Source organism: Mobula birostris, chromosome 6 (assembly GCF_030028105.1).
Source record: "Mobula birostris isolate sMobBir1 chromosome 6, sMobBir1.hap1, whole genome shotgun sequence".
NCBI lineage: Eukaryota > Metazoa > Chordata > Chondrichthyes > Myliobatiformes > Myliobatidae > Mobula > Mobula birostris.
The window spans coordinates 134,983,811-135,006,754 of record NC_092375.1 but is presented as its reverse complement, the minus strand read 5'-3'; the positions used below and the strand labels follow the sequence as shown (position 1 = coordinate 135,006,754).

Genomic DNA, 22,944 nt, shown 5'->3' with positions numbered 1-22,944 from the left:
TAAATCCTTTGTCTGGGTCCCTCCCCTTCCTGTTCCTATCAGCCCACCCCTCCTTTCCCTTTCCTGTCAAGCTTTGACCATCTTTGGCCCTTTGCTGCCCCCACCTCCAACCACTGTCACTATTTCCAGCCTTCCCTCCTCCATTTGCCTCTCACCCCTCCTCACCTGGATTCATTTATTGCTTACTAACTCTTGCTCCACCCCTTCCCTTCTCTTTTTTATTCTGTCTTTCTCCCCTCTACCTTTCTGTTCAGATGGAGAGTTTCAACCTGAAACATTGACTGACCATTTTACTCCATAGATGCTGTCTGACCTGCTGAGTTCCTCCAGCATTTTGTGTATGTTGCTCTAGATTTCCAGCATCTGCAGAATCTCTTGCTTGCGTAATTACAGCATGTATACAATTTTTTTGCACAGATTCTTCATTAGCAGAATTGTTTGCAAATATTAAGTTATTCAGAAAGAAGAATAAAGAAAGATGGAAGATATTGCGCTTATCAAATGAGCATAGTGTTTACAAAAGTACCAACTACTGATGTAATCTGTAAAAAAAAAATAGTTTACGGAAATTTTAAGGAACTGGGAAATTTAAATTAATGGCATACTTAATATTTCTGTACAAATAATGCACAATTGTTGCAAGTAGAAAAGTTTTTAAACCTAGACACAGGTGGATCAATGAGAAGATTTGAAAGAGTAACCCTTACCTCTGTACACTGGTACTCTGGACAATTTCATCATCTTGAGGAAAAGGTACTGCATGTTTTCTCTCCTGGTCCAAAGCAAATTCAAAATCTTTAAAAGGAGTATGGAAAACTGATATTAAACCATGCGTCTTCTCATGCATCCTATATTTTTAAAACTCATTTACAAGGTCTGAAAAATCCAGTGATATGCCATTTGCATCAAGGATGCACCCCTACATTCCCATCATCTACGTCAGTGCAGAGGCTGGCAGTATTACCTCTGTTACCTTCACAGGCCAGAGTCATACATCAGGGGAACAGGCCATTGGCCCATCACATCCATGTCAACCAGTTGGCACCCATCCATTTTTAATACATCTTCCAGGATTATGTCTAGTGATCAAAGTGCTCAGCTAGATACTTGTTAAACAATGTCTTAAGACTATAAGACATAGGAGCCGAATTAGGACAGAATTTGGTCTACTGAATCATCCCTGCCATTCGATCAGGGCTGATTTGTTTTCTCTCTCAACACCATTCTCTCTGTAATCCTTGATAGCTCTACTAATAAAGAACCGTCAACCTGCTTTAAATACACCCAATCACTTGGCCTCCATAGCCAGCTGTGGCAATGAATTCCAGATTCACTTCCTCTGGCTAACTAAATTCCTCCTTACCTCTGTTCAACCATTCTATTCTGAGGCTGTGCTCTCATGGTCCTAGACACTTCCACTATTGGAAACATTCTCTCCACATCCACTCTATCTAGGCTTTTTAACATTCGATAGGCTTCAATGAGTTTCTCCCTCATTCTTCTAAAGTCCAGGGTATACAAGCCCAGAGCCCGTGCTCCTCATATGTTAACCCTTTCATTCCTGCAATCATTCTTGTAAACCTCCTCTGGACCCTCTCTCCAATGCCAGTACATTCTTCTTTAGATATGTTCTAAACTGCTAGAACTACTCACAATACTTCAGATGTGGTCTGACCAATGCCTTATAAAGCTTCAGCATTAACTTTGTAAGCCTTGCATTTAAGTCTCTTCCTTTATTGTGCCCACATCCCCATCTAGCAATACGGCACATTCCTCCAGCTCTCATCCTCACCTTCCTTGCTCACTACAGGTGTCTGTACCTCCAGCTGTATGCAGAGTGAACTCTGGATTGTCCTCCTTAACCTTCTGCCCAGCTCCTGCTTTAGGAGGTTGTGTACAACCTACCCCAGAGAACCAGTTGTAATATCTTCTTACTTGGTGCTGAGTCAAATTTGTCTTGGAAATCTTATGGAGCTCTATAAATGTCAGCTGTTGAGGAGCAGTAAAAGGGAAGCATGGAGGAAGATCTTATGGGGGGTAATGCTGAATCTGATGAGTGACAGCATTGTCACTAATGTAGAAGCAGAATATTGCTCTCCTAATGCAAATCAACTCTGAGCCAAAGATAAATCTACAACCAGTGTACTAAACCTGGCCATACCTCCTTCTGCATGGATTTCTGATCCTGAATCATATTAAGGTATAGCACCAGTATTTGTGAACCATTAAAATTAATAGTTTTGGTAGCTCTGGCCCTTACCACCCAGTGGCCTAGTCCACTTCAGAGTGGATTCCTCGTGCTGTCCGCTCTGGCACTTGTGTTCGACAGTCCCAGTGTGTGCCCGGGCTGGCTCTCTGAACTGGTGGTCCCGTAGGGCCCAAGCCCCTCCTCTTTCCACACTGCCCTGAAAACTCCACAACTTCACCTTTGAAGGTACCCTCAAAACATTATGGAACCATCCAGGCGGCAAGCTCCAGACAGCAGCAACATGGATAGTGGCAACAAGATAGTATCTTCCTGAGCAAAGGAGAAGTGCTAACCTTTCTGCTCACAACACTGGTAACATTTTCATACATCTCCAATGTTCACTCTCCAAAATGTTAACTTTTACTAGACTACACTGAGTACAGGGGAAGCAGAGCAGCTCAGCTGCTGCAGCCACTGCCTCACCGCAGTGGAGATCCAGATTTGAGCCTCACCTCAGGTCTTGTCTGCACGGAGCTTGTATGTTCTCACTGACAATGCTTGGGTCTCCCCTGGCCTGCTCGGTTTCTTTTTCCTTCACATTACAAAACTCTGCAGTTTGGAGGTTAATTGGCTGCTGGAAATTGTTTCTAATGTGTAGGTGAGTGGTAGAATCTATTCCAGTTGATGGAAATGTGGAGAGAATGAAATGGGATTAGTGGAAATGGGTGCTTGATGGTCAGCAGAGGCTCAGTGGACTGAAGGGCCTGTTTCTATACAGTACGATTCTGTGGCTTTCTTCAATTTAGGCCTGGATTTTGTCAATTTGCTGGCAGCTCTACACAGTTTCCCTTGGGTGTTCTAGTTTCCTCCCACATCCCAAAGATGCGTGGGTCAGTTGGTTAATTGACCAGAGCAGCAAGAGGAAAACTGCACGCAGACAGGACCTGAGGTTAGGATCAAAATTCGCGATGAATGGATCCAGGAAAGAGTTCTAGATCAGCTCATGCTATTTTAACTTGATTAGGCGAGGGGCTAGTTTTGCTGTTGTTGTTTTGGTGTGTCGTTGCTGCTTGTGATGTTCTGAACATTGTGGACGTGCTATGCTGATGTATGCCAGCACTTAGGGGCTGCCCCCATCGCATCCTTAGGTTGTGTTGGTTAATGCGAAAGGCACATTTCACTGTATGCTTTGATGGGTGTGATCAATAAGTGAATCTGAATTTGGTAGATCTCGACAATGGGGAATGTGAATAGCATGAGAGGAGCAGCAAAATCACAGCAAATAACCAATAATGTTTTAAATACCGATCAAATGAATGTCTCTCAACACCGACCCACAGCGATACAGACTACTGTCACCCAGGATGGTTTCCACCACCTCCTTCATGGCCGTGTTTACCACAATATTGGTTGCCAAGGGCTCTGCGATCCCAGCAATGTCGGGCATGGCAAAAGAAGGATTCTCCAACTCCATACAGAGCTTGATGCACTGAAGCATTCGCTTATTTGACGCTCGATTGAAATTGTCTAGAAAGAGGGAGGAGATATAATTAGGAATGATAACAAAACAATGCCAAGATCATGATAGGATTAAAGTAATCCATGTTGAAGTCCTCTGCTTGTACAGTCATTGACCTGGATATTTTAATACGCTCCAGGACCACGGTACTTATGTGGTAGAAGAGGCCTTAAATGACGACAGTGGAGAATAGAAAGGAAGTTGGCCAGGAACTGAATTGGGTTGGGGATAGGGTGGAAATTATGAGGAATGGAAGTGATGGGAGCACAGACCAAACATCAAGAGGAAGCTCTAATGATGGCATTAGGAGTGAAATGGTTCTCAGTAACCACAAAAATTTAAAGATCAATTTACACGAAAGAAGATGGATCCAGTACTGGTCATGTAAAGACTGGTCTTTTAACAAGAAGCCAGCCCTAATTCTGGACACACAGCTCAGGAAAATATTATTTATGGGGGGGTGCAATATAGATTCACTACAACAGTGTCTGACCTCAGATGATCAAACTGAGTACAAGCTGGCGTGGATACACCAGGCTTGGATACTCTTGAATGCAAAAAATCAGTCAGTGATTTAGTTGAGTTCAGTACAATTAAAAGATTTGAAAGGAATAACTAAGGCCCATCCAGTAGACAAGATGTTAAAAAACTGTTTATACTGTTTAAGAAATATAGATTCTTGCTTCCCTTTTACTGTTAGAGACCTCTGGTGGCAGCAAATGGAAGACTCTCCAGTATCTGTCAACACCACTTGCAGAACACCGAGAAGCAGATTAATCATTCAGCCCCTTGAGGCTGCTCTGCCATTCAATCATGGCTGTTTTCTTTTTCTCAGCCCAATTCTCATGCCTTTTCCTTGTAACCCTTAAACCATTAACCAGTCAAGAACCTATCAATCCCTGCCAGAAATAACCCAAAGGCTTGGCCTCCGCAGCCCATGATGCAGTGGAAGGCAGCAAGAACATTGCAATTGTATTAAAAGAGTAACATTGTGCATTTTACTTAAAATATTTAAAACTTTTATGAATTTTTGGGTATATTTGCAATTATCATTGTACAATTCATTGGTGTGGTAATGACTAATGTACCAAGAATATGATAAACAGCTTGATTAAAGCTGGTTGCCGTAATGATTTGTTACGGTAACCTGCGACATGAAGTTGTTTGCTCAAGAGAAAGGAATATTTCACTGACAGAGTGGACTTCTTCTTCAGACTGGAGTTGCAAACTGAGCCAAGGGCTGTAAAAAGGAAGGATACGCTATCACCAGGGTGCACTCTGTTTGTTTTCTCTCAAGATTAATTTAGTGGACTTCCCCTTCAAACTGTGGTTGTAAGTGGTGTTGACAGCTAGTGGAGACTGTTCTACTTGCTGCCACCAGAGGTCTCTAACCGTAGAAGGAACGCAAGAATCTTTATTTCTTGAACAGTGTAAACAGGTTTTTGCTCCTCTTGTTGTTAACCATTTATAAGCAACAAAATAACTTCCCAAACATATTGATTGGGTCCAAACCATATTTATTAATCCAGCACTTTCTGATATATGGATGGACCGCGTGCAGAGATGTGCTGTTATCCATGGCACATGCTAACGGAGACTGAATGGCCTACTTTTACTCACTAAAACACTGTTCAAAGAGAAAGGACAGTAGAGTTATGAGAATATGTATGTGACAGCCACTCACCTGAGGACTGGAGCTTGCTCAGGACCTCACCCTGGAAGAGATGGTTTAGTACAGCTGGGGGATAGTGTCCCATTAGACAAAGGTAGTAAACTCCCTGAAGCAACTCCACCGATGAGCACTTTGACATGTGTGACTGAAACAGTTCGATGAGAGTCTCTACAAATCTACAGGGTGTGGAAGGAACACAAAAACAAAAAAAAACTAAATTAAACACATCTTCCAAAACCAGTCAAATTTCCAGGGTCCACCCACAAAATGGTGGAGGAACTCAACAGGCCAGGCAGCATCTGTGGAAAAGACTACTCAGCAGGACTCAGGAAGGGTCTCAGTCCGAAACGTCAACTGAGCACTTTTCCGTAGATGCTGCCTGGCCTGCTGGTTCCTCCAGTATTTGTGTGTGTTTCTTGGATTTCCAGAACCTGCAGATGTTCTCTTGTTTGAAATTTCCAGGATCAAGGATCTAAGTGATCAGAAGCCTGCAAATCAGAATTGCTTCTCTCACCCAAAGGCAGATTAAAAGTTTACAAAGCAAATGTGTTTTATTTTTTAAAAATAGCTTTTATGCATTACATTGAATTTATAGCCACATACTGGTGCAAAGCTTGACATGACGGTGCCCCGACAACTCCACCAGGAGTTAAGGTGCAAGGCAAGGTCAATGGCAGAGGCATTGAAAGAGCAGACATAATTGAAAAAAAAAACCTGGAAAGCAGAGAGCACAGATGAACAGAACAGTGGTGTATACCTGTCTTTGGTTTTATAATCCCAGCTCTTTTGGATATATATCAATAACTTCTTAGATATTCAGAATACAATTTCAAAGTTGGCAGGTTACAGAAAATTCCCTGTAGTGAAGGCAGTGACAGAATCTACAGGCTGGTGAATGGGCTGACGTATGGCAGGTGCAATTTCATGGAGAGAAGTGTCAATCCATTTCAGCATGAAAAAAAATCTAAATTAAAAGATTCGGTTATTAAGTATGTGCATGACCAGCAAATCCCAATTCTGCTGCTATCTACCGACATAATCACAATGGCTAATTAATCACCCAGTCTGTCCATCTAGGAGTAAACTAGAACACCCAGAGGAAACTCACACAGTCACAGACAGAACATGCCCATCCAGCACCAGAGGTTGGGATTGAACCCGGTTCTTAATGCAGCGAGGAAGCAGCATTAGCCATTCAATAGCACCCGATGTATGTACTGGTGCCAGGGCAAGCTAAGGCATTTAAATAGGTACAAGGTAAGGCTGCTTCATAAACAGATGCCAACACCACTAAATTATGCAGAATCTTTATAAGGACAATACTGAGCCAGTTGGAACAGATACATTTATTTCACATGTCACATCTTAGGAAAGACTTCAGTTACATCAAGGAAACGGTGTAACTAAAGGTACAATAATGGACACAATGTCCATAGCACAAATATGGGATAAGAAAATTTGCCAATATTTAACATCTTTAATCACTTAATTATGTTGCTGCTTACGCAACTCACCAGCTGGACTATATCAGTCAGTCTTAAGTAACTACTTATTAAAACTTTTTTATCCAAAGGACAAGTTCTCTTGGGAAACTCTCTCTGTTCTTTGCCTCAATAGCTACCAAGGGATCTAGATTCACCTGAGAGTGTAAATAGGACTTCAGTTCAAGCTTCATACGAAAGAAGATATGCCCGACACTGTTTCACCTCTCTGTACTTCCCTGGTGTGTCAAGCTGGGCTATGTTCTTAAATCCTGGAATGAATCTTCAAACATACCTCAAAGCTGTGAACATTTGAGAATTACTACATTTCCCCTGCACGGTTCTAAAGACATGGTATGAAGCCCTTCAAGTTTACAGCAAACTTCAGCTGGAGGGGACAGATATCTCCTGCTTATTAAAATAATCAATTAAGATCCTTCAGATTTATCCTTTGTCATCCTGGTGAGCAGATGGCAATAATAATCTCCACCAGGAAACCCAGAGAGCCTCCCTGAACTCCCTGTCCGCCCCTTGGTGATAAATTTTTAAACACAAGAGATCCTGCTGATGCTGGAAACCTTGAAAAACACACATGAAATGCTAAGGGAACTTGGCAGGTCAGGCAGCATTTTATGGAGAGGAATGAATAGCTGATGTTTTGGCCCAAGACCCTTCATCAGGACTGGAAAGGAAGGGGGAATAAGCCAGCCTTTCCAGTAACGTAAATAAGTCTTGGCCTGAAACAGAGACTGCTCATTCCTTTCCATAGATACTACCTGACACACTGAGTTCCTCCAGTATCGTGTGATGCAATATCCTTAAGTAACTCTTGCCAGGTTTGTGACAACATCAGGAAGACTACGTATCAGGCAAGCTGTTGTTATGACGGGACACAGAGCACGTGAGAGAAAGGATCAGTGGAACTGAGACCTACTTGATGTGCCCCTCTTCTGGGTAATGGTTCAACAGGGAGTAAGCACGAAGAGTTGATAGCACATGGTTAAAAGTTAGGGATTCAGATCTTGCTGGCACCATCTGTGCGAAGCCATCCATCAGCTCAATATGACGGAATCCGAATTCGGCAAGCAGTGCTAGCAAGGTGATCAGCTGGAACACAGAACAGAACAAATTGAAGCCTCCTGCTTTCTCGCACTTATCGCCCTGCAAGTTATGTCTCAGTGACACTTGCCTACTTGTCATATAAACCAGCTATCGTAAAGATTAGCTAAAGGATCCCTCCTATCCATTTAACATGTCATTGCCAATTTCTGCACTCACTCCGGTTGCTTTTCCCTCATTAATCCATAAAGCCGTAAGACATAGGAGCAGAATTAGGCTATTCAGCCCAAAGAGTCTGCTCTGCAATTCAATCATGGCTGGTTTATTTTCCCTCTCAACCCCACTCTCCTGCCTTTTCACCCTTACTAATCAAGAACCTATCTGCAGTGGCTGTTAATAGTGTTGTTCCTATGCCACTCATTTAGACACTCTCACACGGAAGGAGTTCACATACTGTACAAGCAGTTATCAACAAGGTTCAATTGAGCATCCTGCATGCTGGCATCCTGGTGTGCTCTGCACTATCCCTCAATAATGAGCACAACACCATTGACCTCCACTTTAAATACACCCAATGACTTGGCCTCTATAACCGTCTGTGGCAATATATTCTACACCTTAGAAGGACGTGTCTTTAGAATAGAGATGAGGAGGAATTTCTTCAGTCAGAGGGTGTTTAATCTGTAGAATTCATTGTCACGGACCGCTGTGGAGGCCAAGTCATTGGGTATATTAAAAGCAGAGGTTGATAGGTTCTCGATTAGTAAAGGCATCAAAGGTTGCGGGGAGAAGGTAGGAGAATGGGTTTGAGAGGGATAATAAATCAGCCTGATGGAATGGCGGAGCAGACTCCATAAGCTGAGTGGTCTCATTCTGCTCCTGTGTCTTCTGCTGCTGGCTGCAAGGTTAATAACTTCAGACATTTTGAGCAACTTGAAGAGTCAGCCTTTAGGCATATGTGGCAACTCTACTTACAACTTGTTTTTTTCAGCTATTGGTTACCCCCCTTCTCGTGGTCACTGCAGCCTAGCCTAGGAAAATAATATCAAGGAGGAAGAGGCCGTTTGGTCCATCACGCCTCTGCCAGCTTTTTGATAGTGCTTCCGCTTCAGTCCCAGAAATATGTTTGCCAGTCATGAAAAGTAGGCCCTTCACCCGGTTCTCGGAAGTGCTTTACCTGCTTCACCTCCCAGACAGCTAGCATGGAAGCCATGTGGTTGCCAGCAGCCGTGAGAAGAGCCGGATTCCGGTAACCGAGGTCCTTGCTCGACTGTAAGATCTGCACAAGTCGCCAAAATGGGATGCTGTGGATATTGTCTGCAGGAATTAAATGGTTGTATAACGTGTATTATATAAATTGAACAGTTCCTTTAATTCTTTTTAACTACTACAGTCAAACAATCCTACATATATCTGCAATGCCCACACTTTTCTCCAACATACTGTCAAGTCACGAGGAATGGCTAACTTTCCCTGTTCTTTCATGCTGTCTCCCCTCTGTTGGAACCATCTACACTTCCTTGGTCTCAACTTTGGTAGAATCTGGGGGAGCTGATGGGAATATGGTGAAATTAAATAGTAAGAGTAGGATTGATACAAAAAAAAGGTGCAGGATGGTTGGTATGGACTTGGTTGGCCTGTTCCCATGCTATCATCATCATCATGTGACATGTCGTATGACGTGGGCGATCATGGTCCAGTGACCATGACTGTTCTTGGCAAATTTTTCCTCAGAAGTGGTTTGCCATTTCCTTCTTCTGGGCAGTGTCTTTTCAAGATGGGTGAGCCCAGCCATTATCAATACTCTTCAGAGATTGTCTACCTGGCGTCAGTGGTTGCATAACAAGGTCTTGAGATATGCACCACCTCCTCGTATGACTATCCACAAACTGTTCCCATGAGACCCCACAAACTGTTCCCATGAGACCCCACAAACTGTGACCCTGAGTGAGGTCAGGTGCCAGAAATGGCTAAACTGCAGAAACGTGAGAATGTGTGAAGTCTACCACTACACTTCCATTAAATCCCTGATACCTAGCATATTTTAAAAGAAATTTAAAGTTCAATTGAAATAACTGCACAGATATGAAACTTTGGTTCAGAGACTTATTGGGGATACATATTGACTGCATATTAAAATAATTAGTATAGTTGACAAAAAAAACTTCAGCAACTAACGTTGACAATGGAGTGTGGGAGCCATGGAGATAAATGAAAGTCACAAATGGGCCACTGATCTACTGCTCCCAGTGCAGTGTGTGATGTGACACAGATTGAGGGACTGCTTTATCAAACACCTTCGTGCTGTCTGCTGCAAAATGCAGGATCTCCCAGTGGGTATGCATTTCAATTCGACTTCCCATTCTGATATGTCTGTCTATGGCCTCCCTTACTGCCACAATGAGATCAAACTCAGTTTGAAGGAGCAATACCTCAGGTTCAGTCTGGGTAGTCTCCAACCGGATGGCATGAACATCAATTATGCTATTCTCCTCTCTCCTCTTTTTCTAATCCCCATTCAGATTCCTTCTTCTTCAGCCCTTCACCTTTTTCACCTATCACCTCAAAGCTTCTTACTTCATCTTCCCCCCCTCCTCCAACCACCTATCCCTCTCACTTGGTCTCACTTTAGACCATAAGCTATAGGAGAATTCGGCCATTTGGCCCATCGAGTCTGCTCAGCCATTTCATCATGACTGATCCATTTTAACTCTCAGCCACAATCTCCTGCCTTTGCTCCGTATCCCTTCATGCCCTGACCAATCAAGAATCTACCAACCTCTGCCTTGATATACTTAAAGACTTGGTCCTCCACAGCTGCCTGTGGCAATGTATTCCACAGATTCACCACTCTGTGGCTAAAGATATTCCTCATCTCTGTTCTAAAAGGACATCCCTCTAATTTGAGGCTGTGTCCTCTGGTCCTAGACTTTCTCACCTATCACCTTCCAGCTTGTCCTCTATCCCTCCCCCCCACCCCCACCACTCTTCTTCTGGCTTCTGCTCCCTTCCTTTCCAATTCTGATGAAGGGTCTTGGCCTGAAACATTGAATGATTATTCCTCTCCACAGATGCTGCCTGACCTGCTGAGTTACACCAGCATTTTGAGTGCGTTGCTCAAGAGTTCCCACATCTCCAGAATCTTGTATTTCTGATTTGCAGAACAGAAGGGACTATCAAAACCTTGTTGAACGATTGAGGGTGATTGAAAACTGCAATTCAGTAAATGCAGCAAAGTGCCCTTATTATGTTGAATTGCTCCAAGATACTACACAACAACACAAAAAGTTTTAGGAAGAGGAACCAAATCCTCTATTCTAAAAGATATCACGAAATGTCTTGGCGAAGAGGAGGAAAGTGGTGAGGTGATTCTAGAGTTTAGGACTCAGGCAATGGAAGCCACGCCCAGAAAGAAGGTTGGGGATGTTTAAGGACTGGAAGGATTGGAGGCACTCATATCTTGTTAGGTTAGTGAGTGCAAAAACCGTTAGGAACATTAATTGAAAAGGTTTGAAGAGAAGAATGAGAACTCACCGATAATCCTGTTACTGCAAGCCTCTAAGAGTGGGTACGAGCGGTAACCCATGGCTGCCAAAGTGATGAACATGTACTGCGAGTTTGGAAGAGTGAACTGATTCAGCAATGACAGCGCTTTGTTCTGTGGAACAGGAAGTGAGAGGCTATAAATCATCTCACAGCACTGTAAATCAAGTTTGGTTAATACTATAAATCAACATGTCCCCACATAACTTGAATAAAGCTTTAAAATAGTGTCATTGCCAATGATATATGATGCATATAAAGCACTGCTTCATATATCACTGGCAATGACACTACCATCAAATGGGAGTAGTGTAACACCCATTTTGTAATTGGTAGTGTCTTCTACACAATGCATTAGGTAAGCTCTGCACCACAGGCACTGAAACACTATTTATTTATTAAGATATAGTGTGGAGGCCCTTCCACGCCGCCTAGCAATCCCCCAGTTTTTAATGCTAGCCTAATCAAGGAATAATTTACAATGACCAACCAACCTACCAACTGGTACGTCTTTGGACTATGGGAGGAAACCAGAGCACCCGGAGGAAACCGACACGGGGAGAACATACCAATTCCTTACAGACAGTGGCCGGAAATGAACCCAGGTTACTGGTACTGTAAAGCGTTATGCTGACCGCTACGTTACCAAGCTGCCCCAATGACTATTGTGTTATCTGTTTACATCAGAAAAACAGTGGTGGGACACTCCACTCTTTCAGCCTGTATCACCATTCAGTCAGAACGCAGCTGCTCTGGGCCTTACTTCAATGTACTTATCTTGATTCTACATTCATTAATACTTTAGAGGCTAGGACATTTAGGTAGGGTTCCTTGGAGTTTAGAAAGAATGAGGACCACCTGATTATTCATTGGTTTATTTATTCTTGTTACGTATATTGAGGTACAGTGAAAACCTTGCCTTGATTACCATTCATACACACCCATTTAATACAGCGTGTATTGCAATAGACAATAAGGTGCTGTTTTATAACAGTTAGACAGAAACTGTCCTTGAGCCTTGTGGTAGATACTTTGATATTTGTATCTCATGCACAATTAATATAGGATATCTAGGGTAGGTGATGTCTAGCTACACTGAGAGCCTTGCCAAGGCAGCAAGAAGTGTAATCAAAGTCGATGAGGGTGAGGCTGGTTTCCATGGTGTGCTGAGCAGTGTCCACAACTCTCTGTAGTTTCCTGCAGTAACAAGCAGATCTTATGCCATTCTAAGCCGTGTTGTACCTGGATAGGATGCTTTCTATGGTGCATTGATAAAAATTGGTGTGTGTCAAAGGGGACATGCTACATTTCTTTAGCCTCCTGAGGATGTAGAGGCACTGACGAGTTTTCTTGGTGGTGGAGTTACTGTGGTTGGACCAGGACAAGCAACTGACACTACTCATTTCTAAGTCCTTGAAGGTCTGAACTATTTTGACTTCGGTACGATTGGTGTATACAGGAGCATGTGCAGCATCCCAATTCCTTAAAAATCAATGACTAGCTCTTCTGTTTTGCTGACATTGAGGGAAAGGTTGTCATGATATGTCACTAGGCTCCCTATACTCCCACCCAATATTATTTGAGAGACAACCAAGTGTGGGGATATTATCTGCAATCTTGTAGATGGAGCTAGAGCAGAATACAGCCCCACAGTCATGAGTGTTTAGGAAGTAGAGTAGGGGACAGGGGACATAGCTTTATGGACCAGTGTTGAGGATAATCATGGGGGAGATTATTCTGCCTAGCCTTACTGATTGCGGTTTGTTGGTCAGGAAGTCAAAGATCCTGTTGCAAAGGGAGGTGTTAATCCCAGATTTAGGAGTTTGGAGATGAGTCTTCTTGGAACTACAGTATCGAAGATGGAGCTGTAATCAATAAGCAATAATCTGATACAGATGTCTTTACTGTGAAGATGCTCTGGAGATGAGCAAAGGACCAGGGAGATGGCATTTGCTGCAGACCTGTTTCTGCAGAGGGCAACTTGCAGTTTAAGGTTGTTTGGGAGGTTGGAGTTAATGAGTGCCTTGACCAGCATCTCGAAGCACTTCATGATGGTGATGTAGAGCATAAGTTAATTGGTCATTGTAAACTGTCCCCTGATTAAGTTAGGGTCAGGGGTTGCTAGGGCAATGTGCCTCAAACAGCCAGAAAGGCCCACTCCACTCTGTATTGCTAAAATAAATAAATGTAAAATAAAACTAATTATAGGTTATATGATGGAGCAATTGCTGAAAAGGTAGGTGCAATGTGTAGGAAGGATAAGACATCAATAGTCAACTGAATAGGTTGAAATATATTTACTTTAATGCGAGAAGGAGCAGGAATGAGGGTGATACCTTGCAGTATGGATCAGTACCTGGAGCTACGATGTTGTGATCACGTCACAAGTGCAGGAATGGCTGCTGGATGAATCTCAAGTTTGTATATGGTATACATAGTTTGATAACAAATTTACTTTGAACTTTGGATGCTCCTGGGTTGAGATGTTTCAAAATGGACATACAGGGAGGTGAAAGAAGTGGGACTAGTAATCAAGGATAGCGTCACAGCTGCAGAAAGGAAGGACATCCTCGCGTCATCTTCAACTGAGTACTGAGTATGGGTGGCAGTCAGAAACAGAGAGGGAGCAATCACTCCACTGGGAGTATTCTATAGACCAGGGATAGGCAACCTTAAGCACAAATGACTTTCTAGCATGCGTTATTCATTAACTTGAGGCAAAACATAACTAGATGTACTTAAGTGGATAATTCCCATATTTCAAGTTTTTTATGGCATTTATCTGGCCCACCGCCCACTCATTAATACGCGATCTGGCCCACAGAGGCGAAAAGGTTGCCGACCCCTGCGATAGACTCAATTCCCCTCCCCTCCCCTTCCCCCACAATAGCAACAGAGACACTGAGGTGCAGATTGGGAGGCAGATTTTGGAAAGGTGCAAAAATAATAACTGTTGTCATGGATGACTTCAACTTCTCTAATATTAAGTGGCACCTCATTATTGCAAGAGGTTAGATGGGGCAGAATTTGTTAGGTATGTCCAGGACAGGTTAGCTAGAGGAGAGGCAATACCGGATCTGGAACTAGATAATGAACCTTGTCAAGTGATAAATCTCTTGGTGCATGAATGTTTCAGAGACAGACCCCAACTCTCTGATCTTTACATACCCTTGGGCAAGGACAGGAGCAGACGATATGGGAAAGTATTTAATTAGGGAAGGGTTAGTTATGATGTTATTAGCATTAATTGGGAGCAGATGTTCTCAGGAAATATACAAAGGAATGTAGGAGGAGTACTTGGAATGGGTTCTGGATAGAGCTGTTTCTTTGAGGCAGGGTTGCATGAAAGGACCATGGTTGACAACAGAGGTGCAACATTTAGTCAAGAGAAAGAAGGAAGCATGCACAAGGTTCAGGAGGAAAACATCAAACAGTGCTCTTGAAGTTATAAGGTAGCCAAGAAGGAGCTTAAGAGGGGATTTAGGAGAACTAGAAGGGGAGATGAGAAGGCCTTGGCAAGAAGAATTCAGGAAAAACTCAAGGTGTTTTCCGTGTACTTGCAGAACAGAGGATGAGGAGAGTGAAGGTTGGACTGATCAGGGATAAAAGAGGAAACGTGTGCCTGGTGTCGAGGGAGATGGAGAAGGTTCTTAAGGCGATGTCGGTGTAGAACAGCTTAATGTGCTGGAATATATTGAGATTAAGAAAGAGGGAGTGTTGAAACTTTCGAAAATCAGTAGGATATACCACAGTTTACTACGGGAAATGAGGAATGAGATTGCTGCGCCTTTGGTGATGTTCTTTCTGTCGCACTGGCCAAAGAGTAGTATCAGAAGACAGGAGGATGGCAATGTTTACTCCTTTGTTCACAAGAAAATTAATAAGGATAATCCAGGGAGTTTCACATTAGCAGTGGGCAATCTCTTGGACAGGATTTATGAGCATTTGGAGAAGCATAGTCTTATTAGGGATAGTCAGCATGGCTTTGTGAGGAGCAGGTTGTGCCTTGTGAGCTCGACTGACTTCTTTGAGGAAGCGACAAAGCAAACTGATGAAGATAAACTGGTATATGCACTGTAATGTATATGGATTTTAGTAAGATGTATGACAAGGTTCCCCAGGGTACGCTCATTCAAAAAGTCAGGAGGGCATGGGATCCATGTAAACTTGGCAGGGTGGATTCAGAATTAGTTTGCCCACAGAAGGCAGAAGATGGTAGTAGATGGAGTGTATTCTGGAGGTCTGGGACTAATGGTGTGCTGCAGGGAATCTGTTCTGGGACCACTATGATTTTTATAAATGATTTGGATGAGGAAGTGGAAGGGTGCATTAGTAATTTTGCAAATGACGTGGAGATTGGTGGTGTTGTGGATAGCGTAGAATGTTATCTTAGATTAAAATAGAACAGGATGCAAAGCTGGGCTGAGAAGTGGCAGATGGAGTTCAATCTGGAAAAGTGTAAAGTGATACACTTTAGAAGGTCAAATTTGAAGGCAGAATATAGATTTAATAATAGTAGGATTCTTAGCACTATGGAGGAACAGAGAATCTTGGGTCCAAATCCACAGATCCCTCAAAATTATCACACTAGCATGGTTAAGGTAGCGTATGGTGTATTGGCCTTCGTTAGAGGAGTGAGTTCAAGAGCCATGAGGTAATGTTGCAGCTCTATAAAATGCTGGTTAGACCACAATTATAATGAGTGACTAGAAATGAACTCAATACTCAATTGGAATATTGGTTTCAGTTCTAGTCATCTCATTATAGTAAGGATATGGAAGCTTTAGTGCAGAGGAATTTTACCAAGATGCTGTCTGAATTAGAGAACGTGTTTTATGAGGAGAGGATGAGTGAGCTAGGGATTTTCTCTTTGGAGCAAAGGAAGATGAGAGGAGGCTTGATAGAAATGTATACCATGATAAGAGACATAGATAGAGTGGACAGCCTGTGTCTTTTTCCCAGGGTGGCAATAGGCTAAGGTGATTGGAGGATATTATAGGGGGGACGTCAGAGGTAGATTTTTTTTTTTTTTAAACACAGAGTGGTAAGTGCATGAATCACACTGCCAGGCAAGGGGCAATACTTTAGGGGCATTTAAGAAATGCTTAATAGGCACAAGGATGAAAGAAAAATGAAGGGCAATGTGGGAGGGATGCATTAGATTGATCTTGGAGTAGGTTAAAAGATCAGCACTATATAATGGGCTGAAGGAACTGTACTGTGCTGTAGTGTTCTATGCTCTGTACCCCCATTTCCTGCCTGTTCATGTGTCTGTCTAAATGTCTCTTAAATGTTGCTGTCATATCTACTTTTACTACGTCCCCTGGCAGTGAATTCCACCCTCTGTATAGAAAATCTTACATTATAAATCTCTGTTAAATCTTCCCCCTCTCATCTTAGACCTACATCCTCTAGTATGACATTTAAGCCCTGGGAAAAAGACTTTATCTATCTCTCACAATTTTATAAACTTTTATCAAGCAGCTCCTCAGCCTCCGACTGTCCTAAGAAAACAATCAAAGTTTGTCCAACCCCTCCTTTTAGCTAATACTTTCCAATTCAGGCAATATCCCAGTGAATCTCTTCTGTATCCTCTCCACAGCCTTTACATCCTTCCTGTAATGTGGCATTTATATCTGGACATAATGCTCTAAATGTAGCTGCACCAGTTTTATACAGCTGCAACATAACTAGCCAATCTTTGTACTTAACGCCCCAATCAACCAAAAGTAGCAACGTGCGTACAATTTCTTTACCACGCAATCCGCTTGCCGTTTGGATGTGGTTGACTCCACCGCCACCTCCTCAGTCAGAAGGGATGGACAACAAGGCTTGACTTAAGTGAAGACACCTCCATTTTGAGAATTAAAAAGCGTCCTACCTCCAGTTTCTTCTTCAGAGGCAGTGGGGATTCTTTACCAATACACCTCATCATGGTCTGCAGACCCATCACTGTCTTAATGTTTGGGATACGCAGTTCCACAAGTAGCCTGTGAGGAACAACAACAAATGCCATGTCCAATTCTCTTTCCACAGGTGTGAATGTTTAATATTTCAGAAGCTGGATCAATTTGGAAACATGCACATCTTGGGTAAGCAGAGTAAATACAAGTGTGAAAATTCTAGCAGGCCACTTCCCTGCTGCATGCTGGGCATGCTGGTCATGATAATTTAAAAAAAACTGCAAATGCTAAAAATCTGAAAGTAGAACAATAAGTGCCGGAAAAATCAGCATGGCAGGCAGCATCTGTGGAAAAATTAGCTTTATTTGTTACAGGTAGATGAAATGTGTCTTTTGCATCGAGAATGTACTGAGGACAGCAGTAAATGTTGCCACGCTTCTAGCATCAATATAGCATGCCCATAATTTACCAACTCCAACTTGTATGCTTTTGGAACGTGGGAGGAAACGGGAGCACCTGGAAGAAACCACATGATCACTGACGGCAGCTGGAATTGAACTTCGATCCTACAGCTAGAGCAGCAAAGTATTACGCTAGTCACTACACTTAATGTTTGGGTTTCAGACATGGAACAATTACTCTTGTTTTTCTCTCCATAGATGCCTGACATGCTGAGTATTTCTGGCATTTTCTGTTTTTATATTTCATATGATATATCAGGTTGTTCTGGGTTCCTGGACTGAGAACCTTCCAACCATGGGGCAGATACAGAACCAAGTGCAGGAAACACAAAGTTCCTAATCTCATTGTACACAGGAGAAACAGAGTAGAATTTTTAATCCAGGAGTATCAAAGGAAAGAATAATATGGCCTTTGTCCAGAATCCGTAATTGAAGAAAACATTTAAAACTGTTCTTGCCCTAAATTCTCAAACTATACTTGATTTATACGTGAAGCTAAAGAGACACCATGGGCATTACAGATTTATAAGGATAACGCCAGTACCTACATGTTAGTACCATTAGAGGAGAAAAAATATTGAACAACATGGGGCTCTTATGTCTTGAATGAAAAAACAGTCAGGTGATATGGTAAGGGATTTTTTACACTATTGACAAACAGGCATAAAGATGATGTTCTAGGGGGCATAGTGGTGTAGGTAGTAGTTCCAGCAAATGGCTTCAATCCTACCCTCGAGTGCTGTCTGTGTGGAGTTTGTAGTTTCTGCCTGATCAGTAAAGGCATCCGTTAGTCTTGCGAGACCATGGATCTGCACCTGGAAAGTCTTCACTCTCCAGGGTGCAGGCCTGGGCAAGGTTGTATGGAAGACCAGCAGTTGCCCATGCTGCAAGTCTCCCCTCTCCGCGACACTGATGTTGTCCAAGGGAAGGGCATTAGGACCCATACAGCTTGGCACCAGTATCATCGCAGAGCAATGTGTGATTAAGTGCCTTGCTCAAGGACACAACACATTCCCTCGGCTGGGGCTTGAACTCACGACCTTCAGGTCGCTAGTCCAATGCCTTAACCACTTGGCCACGTGCCTGATCAGAATCAGAATTATTATCACTGGCATATGTCATGAAATTTGTTGTTTTGTGCAGTAGTACATTGTAATACATAATAATAAAATCTATAAATTAGAATAACTGTGTATTTCTACACTGTGTATATATTTAAATTAAATAAGCAGTGCAAAAAGAGAGGAAAGATACTGAGGTAGTGTTCATGGGTTCAATGTCCATTCAGAAATGAGGGAAAGAAGCTATTCCTGAAATGTTGATGGTGTGTCTTCAGGCTCCTATACCTCCTCGATGGTAGCGCTGAGAAGTGGACATGTCCTGGGTGATGGGGTCCTTAATAATGGATGCTGCCTTTTTGAGGCATCCATCGCCTTTTGGGGATGTCCTCTATACTGGAGAGGCTAGTGCCCGTGATGGAGCTGGCTGAGTTTACAACTTTCTGCAGCTTTTTCCCATCCTGTGCAGTGGCCCCTCCATACCAGACGGTGATGTAACCAGTTAGAATGCTCTCCACGGTATATCTGTAGAAATTTTCCAGCGTCTTTGGTGATATAACAAGTCTCCTCAAACTCCTAATGAAGTATAACTGCTGTTGTGCTTTCTTTGTAACCGCACCTACATGTTGGGCCCATGGTAGATCTTCAGAGATGTTGACACCCAGGAACTTGAAACTGTTCACCCTTTTCACTACTGATCCCCTGAGGAAGACCGGTGTGTGTTCCCTCAACTTCCCCTTTCTGAAGTCCACAACCAAATCCTTGGTCTTACTCAGGCCGAGTGCAAGGTTGTTGTTGCCACACCCTTACCCAGCTGACCTACCATGTTCCTGTACACCTCCCTGTCACCTTCTGAAATACCGTCAATAATAGCTGGGCTGTCGGCAAGTTTATAGACGGTGTTTGAGTTTGCTTAGCCACATAGTCCTGGGTGTAGAGAGAGCAAGAGTGTGCCCCAGTTGCCTCCTATATCCCCATATCACCGGGGGGGGGAGGGGTTGTTGATTAATTGGCTACTCTAAACTGCCCCCTGCATGTAGGCAAGTAGCAGAATCCAGGGGAGTAGTTGGGAATGTGGATAGAACACCATTAATGCAGGGTTAGCGTAAATGGGTGGTTAACGATCAGCATGGATTCATTGGATCAAAAGGTCTGCTTCAATGCTGTACAACGAAATTCAAAATGCAGGAAATCAGGAAAAACCTCTTTACCCAGAGAGTGGTGAAAATATGAATCGCACTAAAGAGTTGGGATGTCATATTACAACTGTACAAGACAATGGTAAGAACACACTTGGAATATTGTTAATGGATAGCATGAGACAGAGGGTGGAAGGTCTCATGCTATCCATTCGAAGTAGGCTGCCGTGGGTTTATTGCGTTCACTTTCCAGAAATGGCTGCGTGACCTTGGCTTCACTAGAAGAAAGATCAAGTCAACCAGCAGGGCTGTAGCTGAGGCAGCAGAGACAGGATCAGCATGGGTGTGGACCAAGTATGTCCAGAGGGGCAGATAGTCAGACAGTGTATACATATCTTGCAAACCCTTCAGTAGTTGCATAGACACCTGAAGAGCAGACTATCTGTTGGATGGGAGTGACCAACAACTCTGATAGAGGCAGATGCCAAGTTTTTAAGCTCACCAGTGGGAGGTGGTGCTTTACACTGCTGGGCCACCACCTCAAGGGAGTCTTGATCATAAGCGGGCCAAAACTCCTGAAGACAGGTGGCAGATCAACTGATGATCCCACTGGTGATAGCACAAATCAGTTAACATCTTAGTCCACGTGTATTTTTAACTCTACAGTTCTGGTCATCATACTATTGAATTGGGACTTTTTTTTTGGCATGTGCCTGCGTGCGTGTGGGTCTGTGCGTTTGCATCCGTGATGATGACTTTTTCATGGCTTTTTACAAGGCGGTGGGGGGAGAGGGACTGACTGACTGACTGTGTGGCGCGCCACTCCTCACACAGACACTTTCGCCGTACTTTTTCCTTTATTTTACGAGGTCGAGTTGCGATCTCAACACTCAACCCGGCACGGATGGAGAGCGTACTCGGGAGCGGACCCGACTGGTTTCGAACCCGGGAACCTCTGCTCCTGGGTCTGGCGCCGATATCATTGAGCCACCAGCTGGCCCAATTGGGACTATTTTTAAAGAAGCTGAGGAATGACTTTACAGACAATTATATAAAGTCACGAAGGGCATTGGTAAGGCGGATAGAAAGGGTAGGAAAGTCTAAAACTAGAGGGCAAAGGTTTAAGGTGAGACCTGTTTCCATGCTGTAATTATTATATGGTTTTGGTTATATTATTAAATGAGAGATTTAAAGGGGATTTGAGGGGAATTTTTTTTTTTAGCAAAGTGTTGTGTAAATGGCAGGAGCTACCAGAGGAAGTGCACAAATGGAAACAATTAAAACTTTTAAAAGCTGTTGGGACAGGTACATGATAGGAGAGGTATAACGGGATATATGTCAAACACAGACAAATGTAACTAGCTCAGGCCGGTATTTGGGTCAGCATGGATGAGATGGGCTGAAGGACTTGCTTCTGTACTGTTTGTAAGATTCTGTACAAAAAGGCCTAGATAGTATGGATGTAGAAAGGATGTTTCCTATACTAAGGGTGGAGAACTTGTGGAATTCGTTGCCACAGATGGCTGTGGAGGCTGGGTCATTGGGTATATTTAAAACAGAGGTTGATCGTTTCTTAGTAAGGACACCAAAAGTTACAGGGACAAGGCGGGGAATTGTGTTGAGGGAATAATAAATCAACCATGATTGAACTGCAGACCAGACTCGATGGGCCAAATGGCCTAACTCTGCTCCTATGTCTTATGGTCTTCTCAGAAGGAGCTACAATTATGCTTTATACAGTGCGCATAGATCTGTTTATCATCAGCTTACCTCAGGCCTGCCCGCAATGCAACGACGTTTTTACTCTCCTCCATGCTTCTCAAGCAGCTGGACAGCACCGAGAGAGCCCGCTCATCAAACTCGTTCAGACGCTCCTACAAACAGCAAGACACAATGAACACACGAAATGATTTCTGTAGTCACACATGTCTAAAATCTATCTTGCTGTCTAGTAGTTACACTAATGACGACAGGTAAAACAAAATCCCTTAGTTTAACTAACACACATAAAAGTTGCTGGTGAACGCAGCAGGCCAGGCAGCATCTCTAGGAAGAGGTGCAGTCGACGTTTCAGGCCGAGACCCTTCGACTGCACCTCTTCGTAGAGATGCTGCCTGGCCTGCTGCGTTCACCAGCAACTTTTATGTGTGTTGCTTGAATTTCCAGCACCTGCAGAATTCCTGTTGTTCCCTGAGTTTAACTGGTATGTTTCAGAAAATTGAGTATTTTTAAAACTATGCACAGGCTAATTAACACACATAAAAGTTGCTGGTGAACGCAACTTCCTGACGAAGGGTCTCGGCCCGAAACGTCAACTGTACCGCTTCCTAGAGATGTTGCCTGGCCTGCTGTGTTCACCAGCAACTTTGATGTGTGTTGCTTGAAATTCCAGCATCTGCAGATTTCCTCATGTTTGCACAGGCTAATTAGTTAGTATGGCATATGAACGAAAACAAAATACACTTCAGTCACAAACAACAATTAGTCAAACTTCTTTTTCAACATGAGGACTGCATCCTCTGCCCTCACTCTACTGCATGTACACTCACGAGTCTGCAGCCAGATTGTGTTCAAACTTCTCTTATAGGTTTGGATATGAATACAATAGGGTCTTCTAAGAGGCTCCTGGATAGGTATATGGAGATTCAAAAAATAGAGGGCTATGGGTAAGCCTAAGTAATTTCTAAATAAGTACATGTTCGGCACAGCATTTTGGGCCGAAGGGCCTGTATTGTGCTGTAGGTTTTCTATGTTTCTATGATACCACTGTAGTGGGCTGTGTCTGACATACTGAGTCACAGTACAGGAGGGAGATAGAAATCCTAGTGACAAGATGTCTCCGCCAAAGGTTACAGGGACAAGGCAGAGAACAGTGTTGAGGGCATAATAAATCAACCATGAAGGAATGGCAGAGCAGACTC

The 22,944-nt window shown here is 43.2% G+C and overlaps 1 protein-coding gene across 6 annotated transcripts in view; it reads right to left on the bottom strand.

Moving 5' to 3' along the window:
* The window catches only part of fastkd2 (FAST kinase domains 2), a 34,654-nt gene that overhangs the window by 6,100 nt on the left and 5,610 nt on the right, over positions 1-22,944 (bottom strand). For 5 of the 6 annotated variants that reach the window (XR_011886408.1, XM_072261389.1, XM_072261387.1 and 2 more), the window contains exons 3-10: positions 21,794-21,897; positions 17,344-17,452; positions 11,454-11,577; positions 9,097-9,236; positions 7,795-7,967; positions 5,392-5,555; positions 3,494-3,715; positions 708-795 (exon numbers count right to left, since the gene is read on the bottom strand). Coding sequence is in view for 5 of the 6 variants with exons in the window: in XM_072261389.1 (XP_072117490.1) it covers positions 708-795; positions 3,494-3,715; positions 5,392-5,555; positions 7,795-7,967; positions 9,097-9,236; positions 11,454-11,577; positions 17,344-17,452; positions 21,794-21,897 (1,124 nt within the window). In the remaining variant the exon portion in view is untranslated. The remainder of the gene's footprint in view (positions 1-707; positions 796-3,493; positions 3,716-5,391; positions 5,556-7,794; positions 7,968-9,096; positions 9,237-11,453; positions 11,578-17,343; positions 17,453-21,793; positions 21,898-22,944) is intronic. The other variant, XM_072261392.1, reaches the window with a different exon arrangement.